Genomic DNA, 18,940 nt, shown 5'->3' with positions numbered 1-18,940 from the left:
CTTTCTGTTAGAGTGGTGATACTCTTAGCTGTGCAGAATCTTTTTTTCAGTTTAATAGAGTTTCATAGAATGATTTTTGTTTTCTTTGCTGTTGGATTTGAGTCTTTGAAGAACTTTTTGAAGCTTAGATCATGAAATGTAGTGCCAATGTTTTCCATTAACTTCTCCTAACAGGAATAAAAAGTCTTCTTTAAAGTTTCATTAGTTTTAGGATCCAGGCAGGAGAGCACCCAATTAAAAGCATATAGTACTAAACACAGGGCCCATGCAAGGATCCGGGTTCGAGCCTTGGTTGGGGGGGGAGCAGGTCTGCAGGTGTCTATCTTTCTCTTCTCTCTGCCTTTTCTCTCTCAATTTCTCTCTGTCCTATCGAATTAAAAAAAGGAAAAAATGGCCACTAGGAGCAGTGGATATGTAGTATGGGCACTGAGCCCCAGCGATAACCCTGGAAGCCAAAAAAAATAGTATCTTTTTCTTAGTTGTACTCAAAATGTAATTCTAAATACTAATTAGTTAATTTGTAAAGTACAATAATAAGTATCAAATGACTTTGAAAATACCTTTGCTTGCCAAGATTTGTCTTTATTTTCTCCGTGTTTAAAGTCTTGCTTTCATGTAGATTTTACTTTATCATTAAGGAATATCTCAAGACATGAAAATTCCTTTAAAATTGAGTTCAAATCAACATTAATGATAGTATAATTTCAAATAGTAATGTTGATAACTATAGCTTTGACTTTTTAATTCTTTCTTTAAAAATATTTATTTATTACATAAAGACAGAAACTGAGAGGGAAAAGAGAATTAGAGGGGAGAAAGAGAGATACCTGCAGTACTGCTTCACTACTCATGAGGGTTCCCTTGTAGGTGGAGGCTGGGAGCTTGTACCCAGTCCCTTCGCATATTAACATGTGCACTCAACTAGATGCACCACCACCCAGCCCGAACCCTTCAAATGACTTTTTTTTTTTTACAGTTTATTGCAATTTCTTTAATTTAAAAATAGAAAACAGAAACAGGAAGAACAAAACAAAAATCAGTTTCCAATGAAAACACAGATACTTTGGGTGGCTATCCCGCTTTGTTTGTTCCCCCCTGTAGGCTGTTCTTTCTGGACTCAAACCAATCAAATGAGTGAAAACTTGATTTTTGACTGGAGCCATAAAGCATGTTGGATCAATTAAATTACACCAATATATTATTGTAATACCTTTGAATGTCTTTCAGACCTCTTTTGCCAATAAACCCAGACTGTGGAGTATGGCAAAGAAAGTCATCAAGTCAGAGACAGAAAACAGAACTGAATACTAGTGTTGCCTTGAGCGGGAGAGGGTCTGCAGGTTCTGCAGGTTCTGCAGATTCTGCCTGTTCTGACATCTGCTGACAGTCTTTGATTCTAGATGTGATTCTGACTTTACCCTACCTAGCAAAGGGCAGACAGAGGGGAAAGCATCTTCCCTGCTTCCTGACTTCTCACCCCTTCCAGCCAAGGAAACCATGCTTGATTTATTTCTGTGGAATTACAAGTGAGAGACACTCTTGTGACCTGGTGGACCAAACAGGAGATCCTCTGTTGTCTCTCCTGGTCTTTCCTTGCCTCAGTAAGTCTTCTGTGTCTTCATCTACACATTTGCCAAAGAAGTAATACTTCTTCTCTTTCTTCTTCTCCTCCTCCTTCTCCTTCTCCTTCTCCTTCTCCTTCTCCTTCTCCTTCTCCTTCTCCTTCTCCTTCTCCTTCTTCTTCTTCTTCTTCTTCTTCTTCTTCTTCTTCTTCTTCTTCTTCTTCTTCCTCCTCCTCCTTCTTTTTCTCTCCTTCTCCTCCTCCTCCTCTTCCTTCATCTTCTCCTTCTCTTCTCCTTCTTCCTCTTCCTTTTCTTCTTCTTTTTCTTTTTCTTCTATAGGTAAATTTCAAGGCTTGATCAGTTTTCAGGAAATGCTTCAAGATCCCAGGTGAAACAAACAAAGCTGTGCTCTGAATTTCCTGCCTTGTTTTGAGGTGCTGGGAGCACATTTCAAATGACTTTTATTAAGATTACACTAGACTGTTCTTTTTGATACATATGAAGCTAAGAAGTGTTTGTGAAGGTGGTTATAATGGTTGTGCAAAGAGACTCAACCCTGAAGCTCCAAAGTCCCAGATTCAATATCCCCTGCACCACCATAAGCCAGAGCTGAGTAGTGCTCTGGTTAAAAAAAAAACAAAAAAGAAGTGTGTTTTTGTCAGAGAGGGCTGGATTATTGCCATGACAATAAATTAAATATTACTAAATTACTAATTACTGAATTTATTATTGATATTATTTTCATTTCACCCCTCACCTTTTCTTTTCCCTTTCTAACTTTTGTAAAGCTTTATTTTTTTTTCTTTTTTTTGCCTCCAGTTGGTGTGGCTTTGTGCTTACACTACAAACCCACTGCTCTGGCCACCTTTTTTTTTTTTTCACTCGATGACACAGTGATATTGAGGGAGGGAGTAGATAGAGAGAGGGAGAGAAAGACAGACACCTGCAAACCTGCTTCACCACTTGTGATGCGACCCCCCCACCCCCACAGGTGGGGAGCCCAGGACTCAAACCTGTATACTTACATGGGTACTTGTGCTTCGTGCTGTGTGTGCTTAACCATGCGCGCCACCACCTGGTCTCCCTTTCGTAAAGCCTTTTAAACCTGTGTTCTTTTCTAAGAATTTACTTAATATTAGGAAATAATATATGCGTCTATTTAAATGAAATATACCATACACTTGTTAATTGCTAGCTCCTGTACATTATAAAATTCTTTTAAAAATATTTTATTTACTATTGGGTAGAGACAGAGAGAAATTGAGAGGGGAAGGAGAAGGTAGAGAGGGAAAGAGACAGAGAGACACCTGGAGCCCTGCTTCATCAAATGTGAAGCTTTCCCCCTGCAGGTAGGGACCAGGGGCTTGAACCTGTGTCCTTGGATACTATAACGTGTGCACTTAGCCAAGTGTGCCACCATCTGCCCCCCCCCACATTATAAAATTCTCACTTTATTTGGGAAATTTAAATGCTTTGTGGAATTCCCCCGTGTCTAGTAAAAACTTCATGTGTATCCTGCTCAGTCTATATACTATATATCAGTGCATTTTTGAAAATAAAGAAAAATACATATAGCAGTTCTCACATGCCTGTAGCACTTGCACTTATTTTTCTGAGTATCTCCCTTGTGCTTCTATTAAAACAGTTCATACCTGAAAGGTATTCATTGCTAAATTGATGAGTTATGAAGTTTTAAAAGGGAGAAGGTTAAGCATCCAGATTGATTCATTAAACTCTTAAAAAGGAATAACATACAATGAAATCTGACACTTATTATGAAAAATATACATTTCAATAATGCAGTAATTTGAATGTGACTGTAAAAATTTTAAATGCCAGGAAACAAACATTGATAGCTTTTAATTAGAACATGGTGGAAAAAGGAAGTCAGAATGAAGGCAGCAAGTTATTGGACTTATTCATAAAGAGCAAACACTAATTTATTCTAAGTTAATAAAGTTAGTGTTAATAAAGTCTGCAGCAGTGGACAAATCAATGCTAATTGAGTTCTAAAAGGAACCCATACAGGAAACAGCTTTTACTTTTATGAACAGTGCGTACATATAAAAAGGAGGTATTGAAATTTAATATAACTTAATTCAGTTTTGAATACATTCATTAGCATAAATACTGTGACAGAGTGAAAAAATTATATATACCCCTTAATGCAATATTTTTCCAACACAGTTTGCAAACATTTATACATGTAAGAATGTGTCAAGAACTTTTTAGTGAATACCACTAACCCATCATTTAGATTATACCATTAACATTTTATTATAGTAAACTAGCTCAACCACAAAATTTATTTTTCTGTTTACCAATTAATTGTATTTTTATTATTAATTGCAAACAAACAAATTATGACCATCTTAATAATTCCACGACTAGTTTGGAATGCATTTTTTAAAAATATACAAAGTTTAAATAGAATAAAGTATAGACTCGAGTTTGATATCTGCATAAATCTGTGTGGGCCAAACCTCTTGTCAAGACAGAACATTAATACCCTTCTCTAAAAAGTTACCTCATTGTCATTGTCAGAAAATAAATGGAAACTATTTAGAGAAGAAGGGGTTTACTAACTTGAAAAAAATAGATTAAGGGGGGCCAGGTACACCGGGTTAAGCACACATAGTCTGAAATGTGACGACTTGCTCAAGGATCCTGGCTTGAGCCCCGGGCTCCCCACCTGCAAAGGGCTTGCCTCACAAGCAGTGAAGTAGGTCTGCAGGTGTCTATCTTTCTTCCTCTGTATCTTTCCCTCCCCTCTCAATTTCTCTCTGTCCTATCAAAAAAAAAAAAAAAAAGCCACAGGAATAGTGGGTTCATAGTGTAGGCACAGAGCCCCAGCAATAACCTTGGAGGAAAAAAAAATATTTTGAGTTATGAGAATTTTTTGGCAAGCTTCAAAGGAGAGGAAGTGAGAGTTTGGTTTTATACATGGTAGGGTGATATAACAGATTGTACATATTAAGAAGTTTCTCCAGGATTAGTTGTGTATATTTATGAAGGGGAAAGATAGGGCATGCTCTATAGAGCAACATACAATGACTGTACAGTAAGACACAGAAAATGCCTGGAAAACATCACTGAGGCATAGACCCTAGGTGTAGAAGGAATCCACTGAACTGCTTCCATAGCCTGGAATTCTTATAAGCAAAGTTCTGTCAGTCTATATCAAAAGACTGTAACTGTGTGGCTACTCCCAGGAGAGCTTGTCACACCTTCCAAACCATGGAAACTAGAAGGAAACTAAAAATGGATCTGACACTTAGAATGATATCCAAATGATTTGTTACGGAAATAACTACATCATGTTGAGGGGATTTAGTAAATAAAAAGCATGTCTAATTGATGAACTAAAGGTTCATGTTTTGGTGCTAATAGCTTTCAGATTTGCAATCAGTCATCTCCATTTGGAGCAAGGAAGTTTATATACATACATATGTGTTTACATGTGTATTTATGTATGTGTATTTTGGATAGAATCAACAGATGAATTGAGAGGGAAGGGGCAGTAGAGAGAGCAGGCACTTGTAGCACTGTTTCATTGCTCATGAAGTTTGTCCTCTGTAGGTGGGGACCGAGGGTTTGAACCTGGTCCTTGTGTACTGTAATATGCTCAACCATGTGCACCACCACCCAGCTTCTTCTTCTAGCGTTTGCACTTCTTCCATAGCCAGTCAACAGCGTCAGGTTGAAAGCTGTCAGGAGCTGCTTGTTGCTGGCTTTGAAAGTGACTGGGATCCACGTGGATTCAGTCAGCTAGGAAGGATCGTCAGTTTCCCCAATGAATGGGTACTCACGGGATGCACCACGAGAAGGTCGATCCAATGCATCCCACCACCCAGCTTAGAGCAGGGAAGTCTTAATTTTTCTGTAGAGGGGGATAATTTCATCTTTGTCTCTAAAGGCATTTTTAAATTTTTGTTTATTTATTTATTTTCCCTTTTTTAATTTTTTATTTATAAAAAGGAAACATTGACAAAACCATTGGATAAGAGGGGTACAACTTCGCACAGTTCCCACCACCAGACCTCCATATCCCATCCCCTCCCCTGATAAGTTTCCTATTCTTTAACTCTCTGGGAGTATGGAACCAAGATCATTGTGGGATGCAGAAGGTTGAAGGTCTGGCTTCTGTAATTGCTTCCCCACTGAACATGGGTGTTGACAGGTCGATACATATTCCCAACCTGTCTCTCTATTTCCCTAGTGGGGAGGGGATCTGGGGAAGCGGAGCAGAGCTCCAAGGCACATTGGTGGGGTTGTCTGTCCAGGGAAGTCTGGTCGGCATCCTGCTATAGCATCTGGAACCTGGTGGCTGAAAAGAGAGTTAACATACAAAGCCAAACAAATTGTTGACCAATCATGGACCTAAAAGCTGGAATAGTGCAGATGAAGTGTTGGGGGGGGGGGTGTCTTCCATTTTGTCAATAGCTAGTAGGCATATTTTAGTGATATTTCAAAGGTCCTGTAGCTATACTATTTTTTAAAAAAACAAAACAAAACAAAAACCTCTGAAGGCATTTTAACAGCACCACTTATTGCCTTAAAAGATAGCATCAGCCATCAGAGCACCTGCCTGTTGTAATGCAGCGATGACCTGGATTGTTGTTAGGTGGTCTTGACCTCCAGTTAGCTAGTTTATTTATTTTGTCTTGTAGAGATGTCATATCCATGCAGCATGAGTGTGATCTTGTACTGTGAGCCTTGAGCATAAAATTAAAATTTAAGGTTTTATTCATTTATATTCTTGTTGAGTAATGGCTCTTTTTAAATTAATTTATTTATTTTCCCTTTTGTTGCCATTGTTGTTTTTTTAATTGTTGTTATTGACATCGTCATTGTTGGATAGGACAAAGAGAAATGGAGAGAAGAAGGAAAGACAGAGGGGGAAGATAGATACCTGCAGACCTGCTTCACCACTTGTGAAGCGACTTTCCTGCAGGTGGGCTGGAACTGGGATCCTTATGTCGGTGACTAATGGCTCTTTATCCCATGCAGAGTTCCCTTTCTTAATGTCTTTTTCTGTTTTATGTTCATATCAGGCCACTTTTGTTTGGTGCCATGTAGTGCATCTTCTCTTTAACCTTTTGCTTTCAATACCTGTTTTTATATTTATCATGTGTCTCTTAGAGGCAGCACATATATTTTGTTGTTGCTTTTAGTTGAAGTGTTATTTTGCATTTATATTATTGCTGACACATTTGTTTTTATATCTAACACTTTGCTGTCTTTGAATGGACCTATTTCATGTTCATTTTTTTCTTTATTTTGGATTAGTTAAATATATCTTTCCAGTTTTCCTCTGTGTGAACATGAGTCATATATTCTTAACAGGTACTTAACAGGTACTCTAGAGTTACAACATACATCCTTGACTTAATACAATTTTTATATTCACTTCTTCCCTGATAATTGTGAACCATATAGCATTTTAAGTTTTTATGGTCCATGACATCTCTTTACTATATGGATGCTAATATAAATATATTTTATGTCATTCATTTGTATATCACCACTTTCTGTTGTTAATATTCATTGCTCCTCTGTTTGCTGCATTTTTCAAATTCATTATTTTTTTAGACACAGGCAGAGGCAGAGTGGCTGAGACCACAACATGGATACTTCTTTCAAAGCAATGGAAGCTGGGCTTGAACCTGGGTTGCTCACATGGCAAACCAACAGACTATCCATGTGAACTATTTCCTTGGCCCTGTCCTACTGTGTTTTGACACTTAATTTAGACAATTTAGCCTAGAAAATAAAAATTAAAGAGGTGTCTGTTGCTTTCAGTGTACCTACGCTGGAAAAAGATTATCTGTTTATCCAAAATTGCCTTATTTATCATCCTCGTGAGGAATATGTCTAGAGGAATGGCACTCTACTTAATACACACACACACACACACACACACACACACACACACACACACACACACACACACACACACTTTGCCTCCAGGGTTATCACTGGGTCTTGGTGCCAGTACTACAAACCCACTGCTCCTGGAGGCTATTTTTTCCCCTTTTGTTGCCCTTGTTGTTTATTACTGATATCATTCTTGTTGGATAGAACAGAGAGAAATGGAGAAAGGGGGGAAGACAGAGAGGGGGAGAGAAAGATAGACTTGTGAAGTGACCCCCCTGCAGGTGTGGAACTAGGGGCTTGAACCTGGTTGCTTATGTAGGTCCTTATGCTTCATGCCATGTGTGTTTAACCCGCTGCACTACCACCTGGCCCCCGATGTTTTTATTCCAGTATGCTATTGTTTTTATCTTTGAAGGTTGATAGGCCATTGCTGTTGTCCCTTGCTATTACTTTATTATTGGACCTGACTCCTCACACATGCACCATTTAATTTCTTTGGGCCACTTTTGAGTCAGAGAGACACCACAGCACCAGAGCTCCCCCTAGTGTTCTGGTGCTCCAGTGCCAGGATCTTAGCCTGGACCTCACAGCATCACAGGGCATCTGCCCTGCCAGATGAGCTACTCCTTGAATCCATTTTATTATTGAGAGATTTACATTTTATTTTATTTTATTTTATTTTATTTTGCCTCCGGGGTTATCACTGGGGCTCAGTGCCTGCACCATGAACCCACTGTTCCTGGAAGCCATTTTTCCCATTTTTGTTGCCCTTGTTATTATTCTTACTGTTGTTATTGGATAGGACAGAGAGAAATCGAGAGAGGAGGGGATGACAGAGAGGGAGAGAGAAAGATAGACACCTGCAGACCTGCTTCACTGATTGTTTATCGACTCTCCTGCAGGTGGGGAGCCGGGAGCTGGACCGGGGATCCTATCGACCGCCATGTGTGCTTAACTCACTGTGCTACCACCAAGCCCCCTATATACTTATTTTTATGTGAGTAGAAAAGAAAAACTACAGCACTGCTCATCTCTAGCAGATGGCCACCTCAGGTATGTGAGTCCTGTGCTTTAAACCTGAGCTATGACCCTGGCCACCAAACACATTTTATTTGTAAGTCTCTAGCACTTCCACTTGAATTTTATAGATTCTGATGCTTTAACAGAGTTATCCAACATTTCCTTGTATTACTTTTGTCTATTTTCTTGATAATATTCCATTGTTAGTGTATATAAAATGCTATAGATTTTTGCATGATAACTTTATGTCTTCTAACTTTGCTATATATATATATTAATTTCTTTATTGGGGATTAATGTTTTACATTTGATAGATAGTAAATACAATAGTTTATACATGCATACATTTCCCAGTTTTCCATATAATAATACAACCCCCACTAGATCCTCTGTCATCCTTTTTGGACCTGTATTCTCGCCCCCACCCCAGGGTCTTTTACTTTGGTGCAATACGCCAATTCCAGTTCAGGTTCTACTTGTGTTTTCTCTTCTGATCTTGTTTTTCAACTTCTGCCTGAGAGTGAGATCATCCTATATTCATTCTTCTGTTTCTGACTTATTTCACTTAACATGATTTTTTCAAGGTCCATCCAAGATCAGCTGAAAATGGTGAAGTCATCATTTTTTTATAGCTGAGTAGTTCATTGTGTATATATACCACATCTTGCTCAGTCAGTCATCTGTTGTTGGACACCTGGGTTGCTTTCAGGTTTTGGCTATTACAAATTGTGCTGCTAAGAACATATGTGTACACGGATCTTTTTGGATGGATGTGTTGGGTTCCTTAGGATATATCCCCAGGAGAAGAATTGTAGGATCATAGGTTAGGTCCATTTCTAGCCTTCTGAAAGTTCTCCAGATTGTTCTCCACAGAGGTTGGACCAATTTACATTCATACCAGCAGTGCAGGAGGGTTCCTTTGACCCCACAACCTCTCCAGCATTTGCTGCTGTTACCTTTTCTGATGTATGACATTCTCACAGGAGTGAAGTGGTATCTCATTGTTGCCTTTATTTGCATTTCTCTGACAGTCAAAGACTTGGAGCATTTTTTTCATGTGTTTCTTGGCCTTTTGGATCACTTTGCCATATTAACTTATTAGATCTACCAATTTTTAGTTGAGTGTAAGATGAGAATATGACTCTCGCAGTGACTTACAGTGCTTAGAGACAGATTGCCTTTGGCCCTGTACCACTCCTCTGCCCCCATCTGAAGAAACTTGGGCCTCGAGGGAGACCTTTCCATGATACTGTGTTTGTTTGGGGAAAGGATGAGGTGATCAACTTGACATTTCTTAATCTTCCAATATAGACCGACTGTTGTGGTCTGAGGTACACAGGGGTGTTTTCAATTCCCCTCTGTGTTCTATGATTATCAGTGGTTGTCTTTTTTAAAATACTTATTTCCTTTTGTTGACCTTGTAGTTATTATTGTTGCTATTGGTGTCGTCGTTGTTGGATAGCACAGAGAGAAATGGATAGAGGAGGGGAAGACAGAGAGGCGGAGAGAAAGATGGACACCTACAGACCTGCTTCAGCATTTGTGAAACGCCACCCCTGCAGGTGGGGAGCCTGGAGCTCGAATCGGTATCCTTTTCCCGTCTTTGCACTTTGTGCCACCTCTGCTTAACCCGCTGTGCTACCACCCGACTCCTGGTTGTCTTGTTCTTGAAGAGTTCTAGTTTTGCTTTTAATGAAGGGTAACAATTCAGGAATTACTTTAGCCTCTGTTGTGGTAGCCTCTTAAAACTCTTAACACCCTCATTAGCTGATCAACTAATTTGTGCAGTTACTCCCAAAGTTTCCACATTAGTGCATCTCCAGAAGCAAATTCTGAGTCTTTCCCATACACATACCCACCATTGTTACTCTGCACCCCACGTTATTGTCTTGATCTAACCAGTGTTTTTATTTATTTTATTTATTTTTTGCCTCCAGGGTCATTGCTGGAGCTCAGTACCTGAGCCACGAATCCAATGCTCCTGGAGGCCATTTTCTCTCCCTTGTTGTTGCCCTTATTGTTATTGTTGCCATTGATGGTATTGTTGGACAGGACAGAGAGAAATTGAAAGAGGATGGGGAGACAGAAAGAGGGAGAGAAGAATAGACACCTGCAGACTTGCTTCACTGCTTGTGAAGCATCTCCCCCCAACCCATGCAGGTGGGGAGCAGGCAGCTTGAATCGGATCCGTAAGCCGGTCCTTGCACTTTGCACCATGTGCGCTTAACCTGCTGAGCTACCGCCCACCCCTGGATCTAGCCAGTTTTAATGCAGCTTAAAAGTGTGAACTATTGAGCCAGATTCAAGTGTGAAATGTGCCAATCAGGAGCTCAACAACCCTGCAGTTATCTTTCAGTAAATGAAAGTAGGAGAACTGTGAGAGCTATACCTAATACCTAGAAATACACCACCAGGTTGAAGTAAAATATCTAAGATGGTTAGAAGATGATTTTTTAGAGATGAGAAGATACCATTTAAAACAATATTTCAAATTGTGAGATTTGATGAACTTCTTTAAATGTTAGGCTATACAACAGTGTATATTCAACAGAAGATTTGAGAATTCTGATTAGTATTAATAGAATACTATAGGATAGCAGACAGCAAGACTTTTGGCTTCTTTGTCAGAAAACTCATGACACATTTTTTTTCATAGAAAAACATGAAAAATATGTTGTGACTTTTCTGACAACCCCACAGAAAGTATTTCACAAAGGACAGGGTCACTAACTGTGAAATGCTATAACTGGTGGTAAGGCAAGTACAGTGACTTGTAAACTAACTATTTGAATTGGAAATGAGGTTGAATCCACATTGTCAGAAGTTGGAGAATAGTGGGAGACAAAAGGCAGACTGTTGAGGGTTCCAAGGGAAAATAGGGGAAAAAAATGAGAAAGAAGTCAGCGAGGGGGAAAAAATGTGGAAATAACCAGATTGGAAGATGAGATCCCTTTCTAATACCACTTCATCTGAGTACAGTTCTCTTGATTCAATCTCACGCTGCATGTAGTATTATTGTTAGGTTTATTTCTCTTTGTTGATGAGAATGACTTTTTGACTCTTCCTAGAGAATGCTCAGCTATTGTGCTGAAAACCTCTGTGGGTGGTTCATTCTCTCCCAAGTATAATGAAACATCAAGCATTGTCACTCTACTGGCATATGGTCTTTTGATGTGTCAGAACAAAGCTTCACAAGTAGCTCCCAACTGAAATTTTGTTTACCCATAAATTTGAATTGCTTATGCTGTGCTATTTCAAGGTATTTAGCTAGCTGACTCTCTTAAACAGTTGCAACTTAACATGCCCCCCCCCCTCCTGCAATAATCATTATGCTAGCCAGAACACTTAAGTAATGGCACACAGGTCCTCAGTGATGTGGGGTAACTTAAGTGCATGGACTAACATTTGTAAGTATTAGGGGGAAGTGTGCTCATTTGAGATCTAAATCAAGTCAGCACAAGAATGTGGCTAATTAGTTTGCTAGGGATGCCTATCCATTCATTAAATAAATGAATGAATGAATAAATGAATAAATAAATAAAAGGGTGGATTAAACAATGGGAATTTTCTCACCACTCAGAAGTTAGAGGTGGAGGAGCAGATTTGGTGTCTTCCTAAGCTGCGCTTCCAGGCTTATAGCTGGATGGCTACCTTCTCCCACCTCCACAATTTTTGTTTTTATGGTGTGTGTGTGATTTAATAACTGATTTATAAAATTATGAGGTAGTGGGTATAATTCCACATTGTTCCCACCACCAGAGTTGTATCTCCCCATTCATAGAAAACAACTGGCAACTGCAGTAGTTCTCCCAAGGTCACAGATAAGGGTTGACAATTATTTCTATAACTACTGGTCTATATTTATATAAATTTGCTCATTTTTTCTATAGTCCTGCCTTCTCTTCCAAGTCACACCCAGACCTATTACTACTTCTGAATGTCCTTCCTTTTTTTCCCCCCTCTTCTCTTGAGCCCTGTTTAAATTGGGTTTCAGAGCACCCTGGTCATCTTCCCCTAAAATTTCTCCCCCTCTGGGAGTATGAACCCAATGTCTTTTGGGGGTGCAGAAGGTGGGAGAGTTCTTTTTGGCTTCTGTAATTGCTTCTCCACTGAACATGGACACTGGCAGGTTGATCCATAGTGTGCGTGCGTGTGTGCGTGCATGTGTGTGTACAGTTTGTGTTTGCAAACTTCCTTGTCTTTTTTTAATGTCCTATTTTTACTATTATATTGTCACTCTCTTAGTCTTTAAAAAGAAACTATTTCAAAATTAATAGTCTGTTATTTTCTAATTTTCAGAAGCTGTTTATATTAATAAGTAGAATATTAAGGGTTGTGGGGGAGGGACTTAGTCCATGTTGTCAACATGTCCAGATGAGGGTGACCATTGTTTATGTCCTCTTCATACTTTCAAATTTCTTCTTAAATGTAGTTGTTAACCAAGATATTTACTTGCTCTAGTTTTCATATATTTTGTTATTCATTAGAGACATTTCACGAGTCTTTTAGCTAATTTTTTTCATTATCTAATTTTTAAATGTAGCCTGCCCACTATCTATGTCTTGACATGGAATTATTAAATTGCACAGACCTTTAAAGATACTGCAGAGGAACCTGGGTTGGTGGTGAGAGTGATATGCAGACACCTATCTCAGGAAGGTAAGAAAATATGCCCATTTCAACAACTGTACTGTAAATCATTACTTTCCCAATAAAATAATTAAAAAATCCGATCTCCAGATTCTACACTCTGTAGCACAGGAGCGAGGACCTCAAAACATGAATTTGGGGGGGGGGTTAGGGGTTAGACAAAATTCAACCTGTAGACAAAATTCAACCTGTAAAGTGACAATCTGGTTCACTAATGTATAACTATTTAAAAATGTGCATGAAGAATAAAGATATCAAGAGCAATTTGAAAACCGTAATTGAAGTATTAAACTAAGTGAAAGAAAAACTAGTATTTTTAGTAACATTTATTGAACTTCTATTATGGGCTAGGTAGGTGACATGTACATGAGTAATCTCAAAAAGCTGGCAAGATAGGTAATATTCTCATTTCTCAGATGAATAATTTTTGATTTTGAATACAGTGTCTTAAGTATGTAGAAGTTTTGAATTATTAAACTTTACATTCAGCAGCCATACTATGGAGTATTGGAATATATAACTTAAAACATTTCAACAAAATTAAAATAAAGGGGCCAGGTGGTGGCATACCTGGTTAAGTGCACACATCATCAAAATTAAGATAAATTACATTGAGATGTAGAAGTAAATAAGGTTTACATCTAAGACTTTTATCTGGAGGGTGTGGGAGTAGCAGAAAGGCCCAAGGCTCTAGGTCCAATCCCAGGCATCACCATGTATACATTTCCAAAAGCATTTCTTCTTGCAATACACAATGTTATATTTTAGAAATAAAAATTTTCAGCTACTAGTAATCTACAGAAATCATCTTTTTCTTAGTTTTGAATTTTCAGGGTAATTTTGGTAACTCATCAGGTAATGATTTATTTAAAAGTAAATATTAAAAAGTCATTATCTATTTAATTTTAGATCTATAAAAATGAAAGCTTAGCACCAATCTGAGAAATGTCTGAATCTATTCATCATTTAGGTAGAACATTGATATATTTGAAAAAACAAAATGAAACAAAACAGGTAATTTGAAATATATTATAAATATAAATATTTAAGGAACTTCTACAACTATAATCTTGAACTTCAAAAAAAAAGAGAAAGACAGTCACATTCAAATGGAATTGTAAAACAATTTTAATTTTTTACTCAAAATATGAGATGCCATTATTAGCCCTTTACACTTGAAAATGGGACAACTGTACAGGAAAAGAAATGGAGCTCTGATTTTTAAGCTCAAGTTTTAAAAATATTCATACTAGACAGATAAAACTCATGTTTCATAAAAGTCATTTAAAAGTAATAATAATTTTAGTTTTTTCTCTAAATATGTTCCTAAATAGTACTATCTAATTTATAAACTGACCAGCAGTTTTTACACTTAAAAAACTTTCCAATTTATATTTAAATAATAAATATCATATATTCATGGTAAACTTTTATCACCACCAAATAAAAGTGATCAGTACTTTCCAATGGAAAACTTGATAGCATTTAACTGTATATTACTATACTGTGGTTATCCTGACTTACAGGGTGGGATTTTGTATGCCAACACATTCTGGAAATATTTTAGATACTTGAAAAAAAAACAGGGATGTGGGAAAAAAAGCTAGAACTAAAGTTCTGTCACTTATAAAGCGTTTAATCAAAATTCACTAGGCCCGATAAAATCCTCAAGAAATTAGATAGTACTGTTTGATTATATTGGGAAAACTACTTAGTCTGTAGATGATCTTTAGGTTTAAACAAAACAAACAAACAAACAAAACCAAACTTTTCCAGGGAAGAAACTATTTCTTTACTTTAAAAAAATAGTATTTTTATGGTGGATATGACAAGGCATCATAGCATACATTTGAAGAGGTGTGAAACTGTACTCATAAACATACAGTGTTGTAAACTAATGTTACTTTGGATAACAAAAAGACTAGATTAAATGTGAACACTGATGAGATCCTAAAGTGTATTAGAATTAAGTTATGTCCCACTGCAAAATAGCCCTATGTTGGACACTTCCAGCTAACTGTGACACTATAAAGACTTTACAACCTTATTTAAAATAAGATGTGGAAAAACAACATAAAACAATAAAAAATGACAAGTCACATAATGGATTTTGTTCGTACCAAAAGAACAGGGAGGAACTATTAGAAAAAAAAAATGTTTGCATTTAGGGATGATAGAAATGACTTCCATGCCAGGTCCGGTGTGTAGTTACTTCAATGATGTTTTAATTTCTTCTCAGCAGCCACTACAGGAGACTCAAGTGTAGTGAATATTCATTGTGGTTGGTTTACTATCACCATGAACAAAGGAGTAGTCAGGGGTTGTCTAACATTACTCTTGGAAAATACTTAAGTCAGTAGGCTTTTTTTTTTTAAACAGCTTTTCGTTAATAATGAATTATAAAGAATCCTAACTGACCTTGGCTTTTTCAGACATTTGTTCATTTCCTCTTTTTAACCCCAGTGTTGGTTAATAGGCCACCACTAACATAGACCCCCCCCCTTCAAGTTAACATTCTGTTCTTTGCCATAAGGATGAACTCTATGTAAACCTAAAAACATGATAACTTAATATACAAGACTGCCCAAAGTGCAAAATGTGTTACATATAGCTTCATTTAAACAACAGTTATATAATACAATACAGTTTGAGACTTCGGGTCATAAATACAGCATTTAAACAACTATCTTAAAAGTGTGACCACTCAAGGTAACCGAATGCCTTCTTCCATAAGATTAATACAATTGAACTGTACAAGCTTGGTTCAGACCAAAATAAAGTTAATATTACACTTATCACATATATACATACGTATTATTAAATGTGTAAGTACAGCTAGGTAACTCTGGCATGTACACAGTATTTTTTATAAAAGCAATTTGTGAGACCATTCATTTTATTTCTTTCTGTAAGATCTTCTCACCCTGTAATTCTTTCGAAAGAATTCTTGATCGCTGTAGAACTGCACTAAGTTCTTCGATAACATTTGATGGTAGTTTATTGTCAGAGTCCAATGTAGTCCTGTTGCTCTTGTCCTCAGTCTTCTTCAATGTCTTTAGGCCTTTGTGGCGACTATAGAAGACCTCCGCCTCAGTGTCCTCCAGACAGTTAAAGCTGCGATGCTTCCTTGCTCGATTTCGAAGTTTATCATCCTTGTGCTCTAGGCAGTGGGCTACCAAGGAAGCTTTCTCCTTTAAAGTTTGGTCCTCATACTCAGGACAATGCTTGTCACTCAACCGCAGCCTGTCTAGTTCTGCTCTTGTACTCTAAAAATAAAATAAAATGTTTCACAGTTTGGCATAATTTAAGTTAAAGGATGCATTCTAGAGGCCAGGCAGTAGCGCACCGGGTTAAGTGCACATAGTATGAAGTGTGCATGGACCTCCGCATAAGGATCCTGGTTCAAGCCCCTGGCTCTCCACCTGCAGTGGGGTCACTTCACAAGTGGTGAGGCAGGTCTGCAGGTGTCTATCTTTCTCTCTCCCTATCTTCCCCACAAAAAAATTTTTAAAAAATGGGCACAGGAGCAGTAGATCCATAGTGCAGACACTGAGCCCCAGTGATAACCCCAGAGGCAAAAACAAACAAACAAAAAAAGATGCAGTCTGCAGAAAAAGTTGTTTCCCCTTATACTGAGCCTATGACTTAACTTCCAACTTTACTTAGACAGGAGTGGCACGTCTGAGTGTGTACACTGCTCTTGCAGCTACAAATACAACTGAAGTGTAGACCATGGGGATGCATTTTACCAACACATTTAATGTTGTTCCTTCAGCTTAGTTCTTAAATTGACTCAGCAAGTTTGCCCCTTTTAATTCACTTCTGTTTGGATGTGTCACATGTTCATGCACCTGTAGTTCCTATGGTGTTGTGCCTGCAGTACAGAGGGCAGTGGTGGCCTCTGTGGTCCTGTGAGTGGGGAAAATGCTGTAGACTACAGCCCTGTCTTCTGTGATTCACTGTACATATTATATGCAGAGAATTCTGACTCCTGTTCTTCTTCATAAATCACTTGACTACTGGCATCTTCCCCATTATACTGCACAGAATTCCACAAATATATTTTCAAAAACATTTGTGTGTGTGTGTGTGTGTGTGTGTGAACTTACTGTGTATAAATGGATTTGAATACACATTCAGTACAATGCAGAACTCTAAGGGCATATAGGTACCAGAAATCCATTGTAATACACCACTACACTTTCCCCATCTTGTGATGGCAGGCTCTGGTAGGTGGACTTTCATCAGATATCTAAGAGCACTGCCATGCAGGGATCAGGTGGAGGCTTACTAGGCAGAGTGTACACGCTACCACTCATGAGGACCAGGGCCCAAGCCTCAGTCTCCAGGAACTCTCATGAGTAGTGGAACAGCGCTGAAGGTAACTTCCTTTCTATTTCTCCCTCTATCAAACAGAAGGGAAGAAAAAATAAATAAATAAAAAGACACTAGGAATGGTGAAGTCGTGAAAATACCAAGTCCTAGTGATAACCACAGTGGCAAAAAAAAAAAATTATAACCTACTGCAATATATTCTATATAAGACTGAATAGTATGCACCTAGCAGATAAGGGTGCAGAGAAAACCTGTCATATTTGGTCAGAACGAGTGTGAAAAGAGAAAATTTACTTTGCTTTTTTATAGCAAAAATTGAAGAAATTTCTCCAGTTAAAATAGCCAAGAACAGAAAGTAGAAATCAAATTTTTTCTGTTGTTTTGGTTACAAAGTTTGAAAGAATAAAAACTACACTAAGTGTAAAGTCAAATAGCATACATAGTAACTAGTGATGTATAATGCCTAAAAGGGGAAAATCTTGCATGTTATTATATATATTATCTATTTTCTACTGTATCAAAGAACTTATCTCTGGTGATTGTCTGAACACCTGCTAGAAAGTCAACTCAGTGAATATTAAATGTTTATTTTCTTAGCTTTGCTCTTGAAAGTGTGAGTGCTAACAGAAAGAGCTTAACTATACAAAATAATGAGTATTTTTTGAATAGTGAATGGTCTAATTCTCTCAAAAATAGAGTGGTGTGCTGACACTTATCACAGGGAGGGAAGAGACTATATCTATGTGCCAACTGCCCTATAAAGCATTACTTCCCCAGTAAAATGATAAAATTTTCAAAATATACTTTATTTTCTTAAATTTTAGCAGATCCCGAAAATAAATTATAGTAGACAGATCCAAGATGAGAAAAAAATATTTCATGAACATAATTTACAATTTTTGCAATTAATATTTCTTTCTTTTTAAAAAAAAATCAGAGTACCTACCTCTGATTTATGAAGGTGCTAGAAATTGAGTCTTATGTTTTTGCATGCCCTAATTGTGTCCAGAATCCTAGATGGTGCATGGGTGAAAGAATCCTAGCTACTGTCCTTGCTCTGGGAGACTTTAGGGAACAGTTTGAGATGGATGTCACTCACTCTCCACACTACTAGACCCTGAAGGCGAGTCCCCAAGGAAAGCTATGCCACTCCTGTGAAAGAGCCCAGCCACTTTCCATATAGTGGAGGGCTGGCTAGTGCTGTACTTGGTTCAGAGTACATGCTACAGTGTACAAGGACCTGGGCTCAAGACCCTGATCCCCATGTGCTGGAGGAAGTTTCATGTGCCTCCCCTCACCCCCCAAATATAACAACAAAATATATATTTTTAAATATTTATTTATTCCCTTTTGTTGCCCTTGGTTGTTTTTTTTATTGTTGTAGTTATCATTATTGTTATTGATGTCATCATTGTTGGATAGGACAGAGAGAAATGGAGAGAGGAGGGGAAGACAGAGACGGGGAGAGAAAAACAGACACCTGCAGACCCGTTTCA

The 18,940-nt window shown here is 37.9% G+C and overlaps 1 protein-coding gene across 4 annotated transcripts in view; it reads right to left on the bottom strand.

Annotated features, from left to right (window-relative positions):
• Positions 1-13,420: 13,420 nt before the first annotated feature.
• The window catches only part of ARAP2 (ArfGAP with RhoGAP domain, ankyrin repeat and PH domain 2), a 214,039-nt gene continuing 208,519 nt past the window's right edge, over positions 13,421-18,940 (bottom strand). For all 4 annotated transcript variants that reach the window (XM_060188231.1, XM_060188230.1, XM_060188233.1 and 1 more), the window contains one exon: positions 13,421-16,375. In XM_060188231.1, coding sequence (XP_060044214.1) covers positions 16,001-16,375 — 375 coding nt within the window. In that variant the 3' untranslated portion in view covers positions 13,421-16,000. The remainder of the gene's footprint in view (positions 16,376-18,940) is intronic.

Source organism: Erinaceus europaeus, chromosome 3, assembly GCF_950295315.1.
Source record: "Erinaceus europaeus chromosome 3, mEriEur2.1, whole genome shotgun sequence".
NCBI lineage: Eukaryota > Metazoa > Chordata > Mammalia > Eulipotyphla > Erinaceidae > Erinaceus > Erinaceus europaeus.
This window is presented reverse-complemented; position numbering and strand designations above follow the sequence as displayed.